Below are 16,460 nucleotides of genomic sequence, written 5' to 3'. Positions count from 1 at the left end.
GTTGCAAACTAGTGCGAACTTAACATCTCCACAGCTACCGTGCAACGCTGCCGGCCTCCCTCTTTGTCGTGTCACTGATCAAGCCCATGCCGTAGGCTCGGGTTTCTCCAGCTCAATAGCACCATTGAAGCCCTGTCCTCGATTGACTCAAACTTCTGGCTTCTGATGGCTGCCTCAGAGTCTTTCCGAGCCGGCTGACTGCGGAAGTTCTGAAAACGATCACAATGTACTTTTAAAATCAGCGTTAACCTTAACCTTCTCTCGTGGGGCAAAGATGGACGGAAATTTTGATACTACGCATTAGACGCTCTGGAGAAATGATAGCAGCCAACATGAAGACAGTCTCAGACGTTGAATGCTTTGAAGACTGTGAGACAATACCAAATTTAACACGACTATTCCTGAACAAACAACTAAATTTAATTGATTCGAGGAACTGAGCCAACCTCAGCTCCCATGTCAACTATGGCGTTCAGCTTCCCCTTTACCTGTATCTCGCTGGACATCGGTGTAGGCTTGACATGAAGCTTGACAACACTTTGTCTGTTTTGACTCTCCTGTTAATCGAGAATTGCATGACGGCGTCATGTCTCCATCCTATGGGGGTCTCATCCGGTTGCAAATAGAAACACGTGACATGACCGTGTCCCGACATGCCGCAAGCTCGACAAGGGTTCTCGTCTCGTTTCCGCGTCTTAGAAGTCTGCTTCTTGTCTACCTGGTTCGTCTACCTCAAGAATTCATCCCGAGAATAGGACGAAATCTCGTATTCGATCAGATGGACAATGACCTTGAGATCGACATTATTTTCCTCAATCTCGCAGCGATATTTGGTGAGGTACGACTTGGCCCAATCTCTCAAAGGTGTGTGAGATAGGGCCGCGGTGAAGCTGTGAAACCAGGCCGACCTCTCAAATTCTTCAGGCTTGAGGGCTTCAAGAAACGAGACCTGCCTTTCCCACTCGTGGTACTACGATGCGAATGCCGCCTTTGTCTTGGCTTCATTGTTTTCGGCTCTGATGTACAAATCGAACAGCTTCCTGGTGGTCTTTGCGGCGAGTTCATCGTTCGTGGTGCCCAGCCTAGCCTGTAGAGAGATAATCCAGTCTGGTATATCTGCATGGCTGAGGCAAGAAGTCTTGAAAAAGTAGGGGTCAACAGAGTCGTGGAACCATTTTCTCATCTCCGCGACGGCCTCCTCCTTTCTGCGGTATTCCCTCCACACCAACCGCGCATAAAAGTCTCGACTTTGATATTCTTCTTGGTCTTCTTCTGACATGTCGGACAAACTCGTTGCGGCTTCAGTCGTGGCAGCAGACTGGTTTTGCGACTCTGATGATTGGGTTTGTGGGCCGGCTGGTTTCTTTTTGAAATCGCTATACTTTGGGAACTCTATTGTTGGTTTACCGAGAAATTCTTCGAAGGGTGGCTTGTCGTCCTTGTCAGGATTGCAATACTTCCACATGCCAGCGATATTTAGCTCCATCCAGCCATGAAGACCACCAGGATAACCAAGCGTCTCGGCCGTCCAGAATGGTCCCATGATATGGCCCTCGTTCGGGGTAGGGTGGCGTGGGTGGTAAACTCCAGTCCAATGACATTGTTGCGGTGTAGGTATATTGTGCTGAGATTAGATATGTCGAAGCAGGGCGGTCATTCAAGACGATGGGTAAGGTAGGTGGCTCAAACCTGGCCTTTGAAATAATTGCGCGAAAATCCCTCTTGCGAACGCTGACTCAGCTACTGGTTCACCGCGACCCCTGACAGGTTGTCGGTGAGCTCTCGACCGCACGGGGTTCAATAGCCGTTGATCTTGAGAACCTCAAGTCGTGCGATGTCACATGCCCGTCGTTGAACAGATGATGAGAACATAGCCAACGACATGTGCCCAGTGCTTAGAGTGCTCTATTTCATGTTGAATTTCGCAATTGCCCCCTGGACGTATCGACTGGATTCATCGAGTGGATGTAGTCAACATCGAACAAGTAATTCAAACGGTCGGACTCTTCAAACATCTCATCTTCAATTAAGAAGTCGGCGTCATTGGACAGCAGTACATGCTGATGGAAGCATTGGCCAATCGGAGACTAAATCACTTTTTTTCTGGCCAATGGCGAATTTTGTGGTTGACATGAGATGGAGAAAGGATGGAGAAAGTGGGCCCGGCTTGTACTCCGGTCCAGTACCGTTCACAGTGTTCTGCGGGTAGAAGCAATCTTCAACCACCTTGTGAACAACTTGTTGTCCATTTTCCACACATTTGCCACATTCGGTGATACTTTCGATATCTCGGCTCAGTGATGCAAGAGGGTGAGCCGGCGTAGTATACTTTTAGCGAGGCAAGCCCTCACGGGGCCAAGCAACAAAAGGTGCCTAGATAAACCACGGGGTGAATAAAATCAGTACAATCTGACATAAGAAGATTAAGCTTTTGTTCAATATGAAGAGAATTCCGTAGAAATACAACAGGTATATACACTTTTCATGATTGTAGATGGCTTCAACCATTATGGTGCCAGGTGCCTCGGTGCGCCTCAGTTGACGGGAAGGATGGGAGGTTTAGGCAGATTTGTGGGGCCGAGCTTTAGCGACAGGCAACAGCGCAGGATGCGTGAAAGTTGCCTGGCTGCAAGCATCACGAGTTCAACACTAGACCGAGACGACGGAATTTATAAAGGCTTCATTTATCGGGAAAATCTAATCCCAATATTCAGTACTACATCGAGAATATTTACATTGATATCAACATCATATTTTCCAAGATATTAGACATCATGGCAACATCAACACCACCACAGTTCAACTTTACCCTCTTCAACCACCTCCCTCCCGAGATCCGACTTGAGATACTCTCCCACTGCCCTCAAAACGATCTCGTATGCCTCTCCCTAGCATCAAGAGACCTCCGCCAACTATGTCTCCCGATGCTCCCCAAAAAGCCGTCACTGCAATCATGCGACCAGAACCTGTCCCCGAGGTCGCTCGTATGCAGCTGCGGCAACGACAAGATCGAGGGCGTCAAATGGGACCCGTACTTCCACCGCAAACGTAAACACGTCTACATCAGAAAGAGCGTGAACCACCGCGATCCGTGCGACAATTGGGCCCTGTGCCGCAAGTATCCGGATGATCACGCGTTATGCCGGAAGCGCTGGTGTAGTCATTGCACCTGTATCACATGTCCTCTCTATGTGAGACTTCGAGATTGGATGGGAGACGAGTTGCGGTGGTGTTCCAAATGTCGGAAGTTTACGAAGAGGGAGTGGACTAAGAAGTATAATGGAAGATGTAAGTTGCCATCGCTGCGAAATGTCAAGAGTGAATTGGACTAACACGCCTCCGTGAAGGTTTACACGGGCGGGAGAAGGTCCGGAAGGATTCAAACAACCACTGGACCGCAAAGAAGGGACGATCTTGGGGCAGGCGTTGGTGGATGCGTTGGGGCACTGGTACCGTCGACAGCTTTGGTCTGGTTGAAGGTAGGAGAAACCAACGAGTTGTGTAGTGCATAGTTTGTTTATATGAGTGTAAGATAACGATGAATGAAGTTTGTTTTACTCGGAGACCCAGATTCTTTGAATCAGAGATTCTCGCCCGCTCTGCGAAAGACTTGTCTGAACTTGTCTGGGACGTCGTACTTATCCAGCACCAACTCAATGAGTTTCAGCCCATTTGGCTCGCAGAAGCCCGCGTCCCCAAGCACTCCATCCAAGTCAGCCCACGTCTCTACTCGATGGCATGAGACTGGATAGTCATCTGGGGCCCCGAAGAACCGCGCGGCCTCGAGATATCGCCACGGAGCCAGGTCGTTGTACGACTCGTGGAGCCCGTGAATAAGGCGCTCGTACGCATACCCCTGGTTTTGGACGATGAAAATGGTGATATCCAGGCGTTCTCTTATGATGGAGCTGATCTCCTGTATCGTCATCTGGATATTGCCATCTCCATCAATCAAAATGGTCCGCCCTTTCTGACCGTGCTCACGACGGGCCAGGCCTACACCCAAAGCCGCCGGGAGCATGTGGCCGATCGAGAACCACATCCCCGAAGCGACTACACGAGCTCCTCGAGGCAGCACCATATCTCGTCCGCCGATGATTGGTGTTGCGTTTCCGAGTATGACCGTATCATGGGGTCTGAGGTACTGGTTAAGTCGGTCGTAGAGGCCTGTTTGGTTGATTCGTTCGTCGGCCGGCGTGGCCTCTAGTTTTGTGGCATTACGCCAGTTGGAGAGCAATTCGACTTTCTCGTTCGCGGCACCGGGAATCAAAATCTCATTCTCGTTTAGTGCCTTACTCATGTTGCACAGGATCTGAGACCCATCGACCGCAACGTTGTCAACGGCAGTGCGGCCGAAGATTGTCGTTTTCGCTCGATCAGGGAGGACGTTCCATCCCAAAGTCTGCGTATCGGAGAACATAGGTCCAAAGGCCAGCACGAAGTCCGCGGACTCGACATAAGACATCGTGTCTACCTTTCCAACCGGACCGGAATGAACGCCGTAGTAGTTGGGCAGGTCGTTCTCCACCATACCAGCTCCTGAAGGCATGCACAAAGTCGGTATTCCCGAGGCTCGGACAAAGCTGTTGATCTCCTCCCGAAGCCCTTGGACTCCCATGCCTCGGTCTATGAGTAGAAGTGGCTGCTTTGCGGAGCATAGACGATGCATCAGTTTCCGTGCTTCTCCCTCGGCAATTCGAATCTCGCTGCTGTTGGGGACAACACTTCCGATCGGATCCCCGAGCCTAGAGCCGTCCACGTCCGCATCGACGAGATCACTCGGAAGCTCGACATAAACTGGCCGACTGTGTCGTATTGCCTCGTCGATTACCCAGTCCACCTTCTCCGCCGCCGAGTCCGCCGAGTCAAGCTTCACCTGCGCCGCCGTAACCTTTGCAGCAATTTCGCCGAAAACACCCAGTCTCGTCGGATCTGCCAGAGTGTGGTGTACATGCCGGTGATCCCTCAGCGCCATATCTTTTATCTGCACCTGCAACCGAGTTGCCGGCGTGCCGACGATATGGACCACGGGAACATGTTCGGAATAGCTGCCGGTCACGGCATTGACAGCTGAGAGCTCCCCAACACCATAAGTTGTCATGAGGGCGCCGAGACCTCGCGTGCGGGCGTACCCATCCGCTGCATACCCGGCGTTGAGCTCATTGCAATTGCCGATCCACTTGAGACCGGAGGATTCAACGTGGTCTTGTGCTTTGAGGGTGAAGTCTCCGGGCACGCCGAAGAGGGATCTCACGTTTTGCTGGGCCAATCGCGTGAAGAGGTAACGAGCGAGAGGCACGCTGGCTTGGCGTGGCATGTTTGCCGAGTAGGTTGGTTTGGATTGAGCAGTTGTTTTATGCGTGAGATGGATTATGAAGGCGGTGAGATGGGCCGCAAGGCAACAGTCTGACAGCGATTCATTTCGACCCACGGCATGACGTGACGTCACGGCCTCTGGTCTGGCTTATCTCAGCCTGTCAGATGCAAACATGATGGGAACCACATCCCACGAGAAAGCACATCTAGAAACCCCAGTCCTGATTATTTGCTATGGAACTTCGATAACACTGCTTCTAAGTGACTCTGTCTGCACTGGTTTTCTCTGTTTCCTCCTCCTTCTCCATCCCTTCTCATTTCTCTTGCGCCTGTTTCTGTAGCTCTAGCAAGTTCTGAATCGCTTCGATGGAGATGTCGTTGTCGCTGTCGGTGGGCGGTAGGTCCAGCAGTCTTGTTGGGTGCAGCGCGACCAGCAAATCGTAGGCGGCGTTGACGACTCTGGGCGTGAGAGTGTAATTGAAGCAGTTGAAGAAACGAGAAGAGGCCATATGCATGATATTATCCTTCTCGTAGACGAGGTTCAGCGGGAAGTTGAGATCCACGCACTTCCGGGTAAGTCGCGTCATGCAGGCCACCGCTTGAGCGAAATGGGGGGTGTTTGTCGCCGAGTAACGCCAACCAGGGTATTCTTCCGTTCGACGGTAGTAGGGATCCCAAAAGCGGCCGTTCCAGGCCCAGTCCAGCTCTCCGACGAGGATGGGTCCTTCTTCCATGAGACGAGAGTCGGGGACGTCCTTCATATCGCTGAGGCAGATCCTTTCGAGGTAATGCGGAGCAATCGTGGTAGTCTGTGTGGTAAATAAATTAGAACGCGACCATGACGGGAAAACTGAAGGGTCTTACCGGCCGCGAAATGGGCGGCAGAGCCGGGGGAAGCTGTTGAGCCATTCCGTCATTTTGCTGTTGCACTGCTGCTGGCTCCATGGTTGTGCATGTCGTCCTGGCGATGAAAGCTTTGCAATGAAAGAGAGGCGAGAAACTCGAGGTGCCCGAGGGAGATTTGAAAAAATAGCTTCCCTCGAGGAAGGAGAACGGGTAGAAGGACTGACTGTGGTTTTGCCGTACAATTTGACTTGGGTGACGGGGCATGCTGCATGCACTTGGGCTCGCAGATTCCTCTGATTAATGTGTGTTTTTAGTGTGAGGCAGTAGCCAAATAAAGATAAAAGGCTTCAGGGAAGTTCCTTTGCAGGTAGCTCTCTACATCCAGGAACAATCGCAGAAAACTTCATTGTTCCTTGTTGACTCGAAAGTGAAGGTGGTGATGCATCACATATCGCCCAAAACGGAAGGTGGGGTGTTGGCGAACAGCATCACATCTCCAAGTACTCACTGCGAGACACATGCTTTTTAAGGGTGGAAGGAATTGTTTTTTTTTCTTCATTCTAAAAGATCATCTACCAAAAGGCTCAGCTGGAGTTAGCAGGATGAGAAGCTACAAGAAGGTATACCTTACCCATGGAATAATAGCAGTTGGATATCTTTTTTGTGGAAACAAATGCAGATGGCTCTCTTGGCTTGAAAAGAAGGGAAAGAATGAAGCTCGCAAAGGAAGTCATTTTTTATTCTTCTCAAATCCCCATACTAGAAGAAAAACACAGGCTTATTTTCCTTTAAAGAAATTTCACAGCCCCTTCAAAATAAGGGAAGTGCCTTCCTAATATGCCTGGCTTCCAACCCAGCAATAATAAAATTTCTTCCAACACCCAACTTTCTACGTGCGCCCAGGGTGAGCAGATACAGCAAAGACTCAGCCTAAGGCACTCAAAGACCGTTCACCAGGTCCCGTCTGCTCCTTCTTCTTGACAATCAAAAAATCAACCCAGCTTTTCACAACTTCACACTTTCCCTTATGACCTTTCCTACTTCCTTCACCTCACCTCAACCATCTTCAGAGGAAAGCAGCATCACCAACACCACTTGCTGTGATTTGAACATGACATTTTTGGCAAAGACGTCCTTCTGAGTAAGCCTTATTTCACATCTTGCCGTTGTAAAACTGACATTCTTTTGCTCTAGGTATCCGTTCTTCCTGCTTTGAGAGGGTTGGCCTCGCGCTGCCCCGGCAGGCACAATGCCAAACCAAAACATCTGCGTCGCGTACAAGCGCGACACCAAGTACATTGCGTACTGGATCGTCAACACTTCAAATGCGCTCATCAAGACCCATAAGCTCCTTGACGATGATGGCCAGCCCTTGCAGCCCAACACGACCGGCCAAGTGACCATTCCTGGCATTCTTGCAATGGCAAAGCAAATTGCAAAAGCCCGTCCCACGCCTTCTATCGTCTTTCACCTGCTGCAATCGGTCATTGGCACTCGATCTAGCCTCTTGAAGGTGCACCAGGAGGTGGCTTCCAGAAATCCCAACACTGCCCTTAAGAACAGCATCCCCTCGCACAAGTTGTTTGTCGACACACTCAGCGACGTCTTCAAGGTCTTGGGTGGTCAAGATTGGCAGCCCAACTGGAATGGAGAAGATTTCCATCCAATTGACGACTCCGATGCTCAGGGAATCTTGTTCTCGTCACCATACCTCCATTCCGCAATCGAAGCGACATCCGACGGAGAATCCGACGCGGAATCCGATGCTGGACCGTCAAAGACTCAAGCCACGTCCCGTCGGAAGCAGAAAAAGCATGGAAAAGGCAAGAAGTCGAAAAAGGGCAAGAAGTCCACCAAACAGAGAGAGGCGACCGACACCACCGCGAACGAAGCGGCTGTTCATGTTGAACTGGAGCATTGCAACATCGTGGGCGACGACAATGCCATGTTTGGAGACTACTTGATGGCGGCGAATGCAATCGCTACCGAATCGGCCATGCTTCGATGCTATCTTCAAGATGTCTGGCGAGCGGTCGCGTACGAGGACTACAACAGCGCTGTTGCCGCAGCGCAGTCGAACGTGGCTGTCTCGATGATTCGACAAGCCTCAGTCGCCCTATTCACTGGCTTTTCCGGCGAAGAACCATTCGCTTGGGTTTTCCACACTCTCAGGAGTATGACCTTCAAGGATTCTTCATCCAGCGGGGTCGACAAGCACGAGTGGGATGTCTGGATGCGCACACGAGAGCCAGATGGGGAAGACGACGGCATGACCGGCGGCGAGGTCATGGATGTCACCGAGCAGCTCATGGGCTATGCTTTCATGGATCTGACCGACTTCATCGACGATTTTCGGAAGAATCGCACCGGAAAGCCAACCAAAGCCATGCAATCAAAGCTTCGTGGCTGGGATCCTTATCTGGATCTGGCTTCTGCCTCGCCCAACCAACGGCTCGAGTGGCGTCACGTTTACACGATCAACTGGCTCTACGATCTTGTCAATCACTACACAGCGACAGCAATGGCAATCATGAAGAAAGAGCAGAATACGACTCCTCTACAAGACTTCGATTGGTCTACGAGCGGGCCGTGTGGGAAGACGACGAGTCTATTGGGCCTGACCGAGTTTGCGAGCTTCGTCACAAACCTTGCCATGCAGAAGCCGGATACAACCTTCGACGACAAGATACTTCCCCACCACGTCTTCCAGCTTCAATGCATCATCGACTCTTTTTCGGTCTCGCGCGGCTGGGCCATCGATGTCTTCCAGGGTCATGTTCTTGAGCATCCACCTGACTCGTTCAAGTCAACAAGGGACATCGAGGTCTTCCTTCATGGCGACAAGTCCCGCGGTCGTCCGGGCTTCGTCTCCGGAGCGGAGAACTTGAAGCAGGCGCTCGAGAAACGCTACGCAAGGCACAATAAGTGCACGAAATATCAGACTGCGGCTCTAGTCATCGACGCATTGCGAGTTGACCTCACCTTTTGGCTCACTGCCACACCGAGAGTTGCATCAGTTGTTCAACCGCACTCGCAGTTCTCGACTACCGATTGCAAAGGGATCATGAAGTACTCCCCTTGGCTCTGCGGGGTGGGCCTGATTGATGCCCTCGACCTCACCTTCCGTATGACCATGTACATCTGGGAGTTGATTCCCGAGCCCACCTTGCTGCTGGTCCTGTACGCGCCCCTCGCTCGCCACAACGTTGCCAAGAATGTAGAGTTCTTCAACAACGCGAGAACGCTCTTCCCTGACATCTTTACCGCGGGATGGGCAATGATACCGCATCCGTCCGAGGCCGCCGCAATCTACACCATTACATACGAGAAGGCGAGCAGCTCGTCTCGCAGAGAAACTGAGAAGAATCTCGTGAAACCAAGGCGCTTCTTCAAGACCAAGTCACAGCTTCAGGTCTACGGTGACGCAGACTGGAACTTGGACTCAATTGCTGAACATGAGCTTGGGATCGGATCTCGCCTATGGAGCCTTCACCTCAGCGAGACGAAGCACCACATCGATCCTGCAACTGGCAAAAGCAAGGTGGAGCATACGAAGCTGGTGAATCGCCTGAGGCAGTTTCTCGGATTCGATGACTTGGTCGAGGTTCATATCGCCAATACTAAGATGTTCGCCCGGTATTTCATTGAGACACGGAGCACTGGGGGAGGCGCCCATCTGAGTTCTCGGGACGGGAACATTCGACCCATCTATGCCTTGGATCTCAAGAGTCGTCTGCTGAGCCAGCAATGCGTTCCCAAGGCGGCGATGGTCGATCTCATCCAGCTCGACATCTACGACGACGTCTGCGGCTCTTGTCCTCAATCTGGCCTTGACTACATGGCATTGACTCATCAATTCATCTTGATGTTTTCATACGTCGAGGACAAGTTATGTGAGATGGGAAGCCCACTTTACCATCAGATGAGCGAGCGCACCCCCGGGTTTGGTGATCGCATGCATTTCGTGGACCAATTCTTGTCGGAGAACAGCAACCACCAAGACTGCGTAAAGGTTGTCAACGAGATGTTCCAGAGGTCCGACATCCGTCTCGACGATTTCAGGATCTGGAAGCAGCATCACGATGAAGGCGAGGTCACTGGAGAGCCCAAGAGAGCTGAACGGAGTCAGGAGTGTACCGTCATGTGATCGGCTCTTCAGACTGATTGGAATTGGGAGTTTCGACGGAGACGGAGGGAATAGACACGATGAGGCGATTCAGATCTTGACTTTACATCTCCGAGGAGAAGAGTTGATCAGGCACGGGAGGAATGGAATCAGGATGATCGCATTTCGGATCGTGCAACCGGTCGAGATAATTGGAGGTGCACCGTTCTTGTAGGTACTTATAATACAGGTTCTCGCAGTAAGGAAATCAAGTTTGCTAGTTCTAGAATATGCCTTGTTTACTTGAACAATGTGATGAATGAGGATCAAGGTGCACAAAGCGACTATCGTTTGCTCTTGACTGACACGATTTCCATGAAGCAACTGTCATAATGTTGCAGTATATACACTCAAAGACCCGTTCCAAGTTCGTACAAGGCCCCAACTCATCTGCAAAGGCAGGAAATGAACTATCTGACATGAGCTTGTCCCTTCATGGTGTCTTATTCCATATTCTTCGCGCCACCCGGAGACGCAACGAGAACTAGCAACCGCCAAGCCATCTGCAGCAAATCGATCAAAGGAACCAAAACATCCCTCTTCATGGCTTGCCCTGAGACCTTCGGCTTGGTCCTTTGTAAACGTCTCCGACAGTCCGCTTCTTCGGTTGGGGTGGAGAGTAGTCCTCGTCATCATCGCTCTCCGAGGGTCTCTTGCGCTTCGAGGGAGTCGAGGCTTCGTCGGTGGACCGCAAGGGTCTAGGAGTCTTCGGAGCTGCAGGTGTACGGGGAGAGCGCGCAGCGATAGCCTTGACGGAACGGGGCGTGATATCAATCGCGACCTTGTCCTTACGAGGGCGGCCGCGTCCTCGCTTCCCAGCCGTAACCGGGCTTCGCGACGCCCGCTCGTTCTCCCAGTTCGCAGCACCCATCAGGTGCAGATGCCACTCCGACCAAGACTTCCCATGCTGCTCCTTAATCTCCTCCCGCAAGGCCTTATACGCGTTCGAGGGTACCGTGCTCTCTTCCACCCACTCGGTCCCAGGCTTACCGACGTAAGTGACCTGCAGCTCGACGACGAAGTAATCCTTCCTGGGCCCGGACTTGAAGATCTTTCCGCGGCAGGCCTCTGCGTGGTGGACGTCCCAGGTCTTGGGGTACTTCATGCTCCGGGCGCGGCCGCCTGACTTCTTCTAGTAGTTGAAGACGGAGCGTGCGGAGCAGGTCTGGATGACGGACTCGGGTTCCCACTCGGTGGTGCCGTCTGCGAGGGAGAGTTTGAGCTCGAAGCGGTCGATCTTTTCGTGCGAGGGGGGTTCGATGCGGCGATGGGAGGTGATGCCGGTGACCTTGCGGGTGGGCGAGGGCATAGCGGCGGGGTCTGTTGAGGGGTCAGCAGGGAAACTTGAACCAAGAAGAACGGAGTTTACCATCTACCGACGGGTCGGTGGTGTCCGGAATGCTCGCGGCGTTGTCCATCATGAGACAGGTAATAACAGCGTCCGGTGTTCCGTGGCAATGAGCTGGAGATGAAGCACAGGGAAATTTTCGGCGATTGAGACAGCGTTTCTCCAAGGATTGGGACAGCCCTAGAGGTACTTCTGGAGGGGTGTGGCGAAGAGATGGTAATGCCAAAAGCAGCCGATGATGTCGAATTTTGCTGTCCCGTCAGATGGATGAAGAGGAGAGAGTGCGAGAGATTTGGTTGTAGGCCTGAAATTGAGAAGTTGAAGGCGGCAGGTACGAGCCCCATCAAAGTACCTGAAAAATCGATCTTTCCTTACCTACCTACCTTACCTAGCCGGTAGGCAGATGTCTTGGGTGCAAAGGTCATGCTCTGCCTCTGTCTGCCTGAAATCTTTTCTGCTGTAGATATCCGTTGTACAATGTACATAAATACTCGTACAAATAGTTGGAAGCGATGAAAGACAAGCCATTATTTGCATCACGCGGCATGCGGTTCCTTTCATGGCGAATGAACATGCCAACCTCACCTACCCTTTGACTTCTCATTCATACCCATCAGCCTACTCTCTCCAGAGGAATCAATGTGTCAGTTTCCTTGGCCAAACGTTGCGGCGGTACAAGTAAACAGCACAAGGCCTGCTGCGCCCTCAAATGCCTCAACATTGGCTCGGCTTCACAGATGATGGGCTCAGTATTTACTCAGAAACCCAAAATAGCAGCTGCAGAACAAGAATCGATGGACTAATCGTTTTTGAAGATGGCGCGTATTTAGGATTAGACTGCTGTTGGGGTGGTCTTATAGGATGGACGATGGCAGGCCGCCACATTGGGCCGTCTTGAAACACCACTTTAACGCGCGGCACCAAGAATGCATGCGACCTCGTGTTGAGAAACTACGAAACACGGCCGACGAGAAGCCAAACCAACAGGTCTCCATGTTCAAGTGAATTTAAGTAATCCACGGGTTCTAGCTGTACTGCATTTTGACTAACCTGGCCCTGTGCCAAGAGCGTCTGCACATCTCCTGCATTCTAGCTGCATCAAATCTTGCTAATTTTGGCGGTTTTAACAACGATGGAGGCAACCCTAAAGCACTGAGAGAGAATTGACATTACTTGAGAATGAGAGGTTGATTTTCAGTGTTGGAATAATGTCTTGATACAAGAGGGAGACATCTCCGGCATGGCCAGGAAGCACCACAGCTTTGCAGCTACAACATATTTCTCAACATCTGCTTTCTCTATTATTTTCTTTTCCCCATACTATTTACGTTCCCCAGACATCTAGTCTTTAACAAAATCGTCATGGACCTTGAAGGAGTTCGGGAGCTATATTCCATCGAAACGCGTGCCTTATTCGACGCCATCGACAGACTCTCCTCGCTGGGCATCTCCAACGTCGCCGATCCCCCCCAAATAGTCGTCGTCGGTGCCCCGTCATCTGGAAAGTCGTCCGTACTCCACGCAATCTCTCATTCCAAGATCCCATTCAGGTGCGGGACCCTCACTCGCTTTGCAACGGAGCTGGCTCTTCGTCGTGGGCCACGACCGTGTGTGAGAGCAAGCGTTCGGCCCTTCGATCCCCGCCAGAAACCAGTCGAGTTGGAAGTCACTGAGATTGACTTCAAGCAACAATGCGTCGACAGCGTTATTGCCGCTGCCGAAGACGACATGGGACTCGACGAGTCGAACGAGACGTTTTCTAACGACGTGTTGCGTTTCGAAATCGAGGGACCTGACATATACCCCTTAACACTTATCGACTTGCCCCCGGTTCCGCCTGGAGAATTTTCCGATGATGGGACAGAGGACGATAGTGCACTCCCAGGGATATTCAACACTTATTTGAATAATGAGAATTGTATCGTTCTCGCCATCGTCTCAGCCAACATCCCACTCGCTAACCAGTCCATCCTTCCAATGATCGCCGAACAAGGTTTCGACCAAGAGCGAATCCTCGGCGTCATCACCAAGCTCGATCTTCTCGAGCCTGGATCTCCTGACGGGCAGCAGTACACCCAAGCTGTTCGAGGCCGTCAGTCGACCCATAGTCTAAGGCAGGGCTTCCATGTCTTGCTCAATCCTTCAACCGATGAGAGACCCAGAGATGTGGACAACGTGCGGGACGATTTCAAAGTGGAGTTCTTCGAAGCGGAATCATGGTCGTCTCTTCCGATTCATCGATGTGGCGTATCTGCCCTGAGGAAGAAACTGAACCCCTTGATCCACAATCATGTTGTGAGAGGCCTCCCAGATATCCTCGGACCGATCCAGGAAAAGCTCTCTGAACTAAGGCTTGAGCTCAAGATGTTGGGACCATCCAGATCTGGCTCTCTGGAGAAGAGAGAATATCTCGTGAAGCTGGCGAGTGGTTTCAAGAGGCTTGTCCGTGAAGGCATTCAAGGCCACTACAACGACCCGTTTTTCGGCGGACTGGACGGCGCTGATCGGAAACTCCGTTCCCAGATACAAAGGTCCCATGGGGCAATTCGACATATTCTGGCTACCAAAGGATCATCGAACGAAATCCTGGATGACGTTGAGGATAGACCGTCACCCCCAAACACGCCATGGCATCTGGTGGACTTTATTGCGGCAAATCCGTACGGCCTCCCTTTCCCGGAGCCCCTGGACCGGGAAGACGTGGTCTACCAGCTTGAGGAGCAAGCGGTCGCGGGACAGAACGTCAAACCTCTCCACCAAGAGTCAATGAATTTGGCCGTTCAGCTCTTCCGGAGACAAGCCCAGCCTTGGGAAAAGATTGCTAGGATACACTTCGAGAAAGTCACGGCCATCACCAAGTCATTCGTGGAACAGGTTGTCGAGCATCTAGCAGGAACTGCCAACACATGCAGCACGACGTTCTCCATTCTGTCCACTTGCGTAGACCCTTTTTTCGAAGAACGACAGAAGCTTCTTGAGCACAAATTGCAGGAACTCCTGCGACCTTACAGAGAGGGATTCTCGATGGTCTTTGATGAAGGCTTTGAAGAAGACCTACGTCGGCGGGTCTCAGAACGGAACGCTGCGTCACCTGATGATTCTAGTGAGCAAGAGTCTGCAGCTGAGTGGATTATCGACATGATGCAGACTTTCTACCACGTACGTCTGGTCTCTAAGATGGCTCAAAACATATGCTAATTACTGGGTGTAGATGTCGCTGCGTACATTCACAGACAACCTCATCAACCTGGCAGTGGAAAGCTGTCTTGTCCACGAGCTCCCAGGAATGTTCACCCCAGCGGATGTCACCCGAATGAGCGATGCCAGAGTGGCAGAGCTAGCTGCCGAGACTGAAGAGACCCAAAGCATTCGTTCGCAGCTGGAAGCGGAAATCAGGCTGCTTGAAGATGGACTCAAGGAATGCCGCCGGCACAGACCTAGGAGCGTCCCAGGTAAGATGAAGTCCCCGTTCCAGAGTCCAGACCCAGGCGGAGGCTGACTTGATACACGGTTACACTTTCTTCAGTCCAGTCTGCTGCTGGTATCCAAGCGGTATCACCAAACGACCCAGATGAGTCAATAAGCAGCAAGTTTCCATTTCCCACAAGAAAAGTGTGAATTCCTGATGCTGACGGGCGACAACAGGTCACTCTTCACGGCCAAGCACGTCGCCTCGCACCAGTCCTGAGGCATCGCCGAGAGCTGAGACGGTCTCACCGGCTACCACGTTGACCTCGGTGAACAGTACTCCTATCAAGGAGGGAGAAACTCGATCCATCCCAATCCGCGTGTCCCCAGACATCTTGAAGTTCGAAAGCAAGGCGGACTCGATCGCGTTTCCTCAATCCATCTTCAGCTTCGAGGCAGAACGTGAACCTCACGGTTTGGAAGCCAAGGCGGAGGGTATTCCAGTTCAGAGCAACATTCTTTTCGGCGGAAGCAAGCTTTTCAATCAGGTCCCAACACAAGAGCTTACCAGCGGAAGAGCCGACCGATCGCCGTCAGTGAACGCCTCCCGTGATGTTGGGCCCACGGGTGCAGGGAATCACTCGGACGAGGAAATTTTCGATGCGGATGGGCGGCATATAAACAGGATAGGCCGTAGGACAACAGCCATCGAAGAGGCAACCTGGAAGTTTTCAAGACATTGGGACGTGGGGCACGTTTTCGTGAAAGACGGAGAGGTTGGAAGTGATCTGTAGGATGTTCTGAGTTAGGGACGAGTCAAACAAATCCATTCTTGTGGAAATAGGGTGTGCAGACAGAGAAGTTGTCTTGGGCGCAGCAGACTAGAAAATAGAAAAACTGCATACTCACACAGATTGTCCGAAAGTCGATGTTCAAGATCCGATGCCTTAGCTGCGACGTAACCAAGCCCTGGAGACAAGTAGGATGTTATTCAGCCCGAAGGGCCCGAAGGCAAGATCCTTATTCTCTGCATTGGATTGGCTATTCTGTAATAACGGCATGCTTTTTTATCCAATCAGTAGTCAGAACCCTGCACAACATCCAATCAAGAGTTGAGAAGCTCTGAAGGCAGATAATTATGACCAATGGGAAGCCTCAAGTCCGGGAGCAGCCTGCGGGAGGGAACCATTCAGGTTCTATCAGCAGCCAGCCTGGAAAGGCAGCTCAAGATCAAAACCACAACCAGAAATTATAATAAATACGTGATGAACTATGAATTCAGATATTGCAAATGCAATAATGACAGACCTTTGTGGAGGTTCTTAGAAATATTACCTACGCAATGACTCAATCACTCAGTGACGGGAGCGTTTTGGT

The 16,460-nt window shown here is 51.5% G+C and overlaps 5 protein-coding genes across 5 annotated transcripts; 2 read left to right on the top strand and 3 right to left on the bottom strand.

Moving 5' to 3' along the window:
• Window positions 1-3,580: 3,580 nt before the first annotated feature.
• Window positions 3,581-5,317, bottom strand: CkaCkLH20_11414 (thiamine pyrophosphate enzyme; the record flags this gene model as incomplete). The annotated part of the gene is made up of 1 exon (XM_038894128.1): window positions 3,581-5,317. The coding sequence occupies one exon, from the start codon at window positions 5,315-5,317 to the stop codon at window positions 3,581-3,583; it is 1,737 nt and encodes a 578-aa protein (XP_038740458.1).
• A 313-nt stretch (window positions 5,318-5,630) lies between these two features.
• CkaCkLH20_11413 (uncharacterized protein) lies at window positions 5,631-6,261 on the bottom strand (the record flags this gene model as incomplete). Its single annotated transcript, XM_038894127.1, has 2 exons — window positions 5,631-6,125; window positions 6,181-6,261. 2 exons carry the CDS (start codon window positions 6,259-6,261, stop codon window positions 5,631-5,633), a joined length of 576 nt encoding a protein of 191 aa, XP_038740457.1.
• Window positions 6,262-7,411: 1,150 nt separating this feature from the next.
• On the top strand, window positions 7,412-10,309 carry CkaCkLH20_11412 (uncharacterized protein; the record flags this gene model as incomplete). Its single annotated transcript, XM_038894126.1, has 1 exon — window positions 7,412-10,309. The coding sequence occupies one exon, from the start codon at window positions 7,412-7,414 to the stop codon at window positions 10,307-10,309; it is 2,898 nt and encodes a 965-aa protein (XP_038740456.1).
• A 559-nt stretch (window positions 10,310-10,868) lies between these two features.
• CkaCkLH20_11411 (uncharacterized protein) lies at window positions 10,869-11,748 on the bottom strand (the record flags this gene model as incomplete). Its single annotated transcript, XM_038894125.1, has 3 exons — window positions 10,869-11,459; window positions 11,502-11,647; window positions 11,697-11,748. The coding sequence occupies 3 exons, from the start codon at window positions 11,746-11,748 to the stop codon at window positions 10,869-10,871; spliced, it is 789 nt and encodes a 262-aa protein (XP_038740455.1).
• A 1,289-nt stretch (window positions 11,749-13,037) lies between these two features.
• Window positions 13,038-15,877, top strand: CkaCkLH20_11410 (dynamin family protein; the record flags this gene model as incomplete). The annotated part of the gene is made up of 3 exons (XM_038894124.1): window positions 13,038-14,834; window positions 14,887-15,127; window positions 15,321-15,877. The coding sequence occupies 3 exons, from the start codon at window positions 13,038-13,040 to the stop codon at window positions 15,875-15,877; spliced, it is 2,595 nt and encodes an 864-aa protein (XP_038740454.1).
• Window positions 15,878-16,460: the final 583 nt, after the last annotated feature.

Source organism: Colletotrichum karsti (assembly GCF_011947395.1).
Source record: "Colletotrichum karsti strain CkLH20 chromosome Unknown Scaffold48, whole genome shotgun sequence".
Taxonomy (NCBI): Eukaryota; Fungi; Ascomycota; class Sordariomycetes; order Glomerellales; family Glomerellaceae; genus Colletotrichum; species Colletotrichum karsti.
This window is presented reverse-complemented; position numbering and strand designations above follow the sequence as displayed.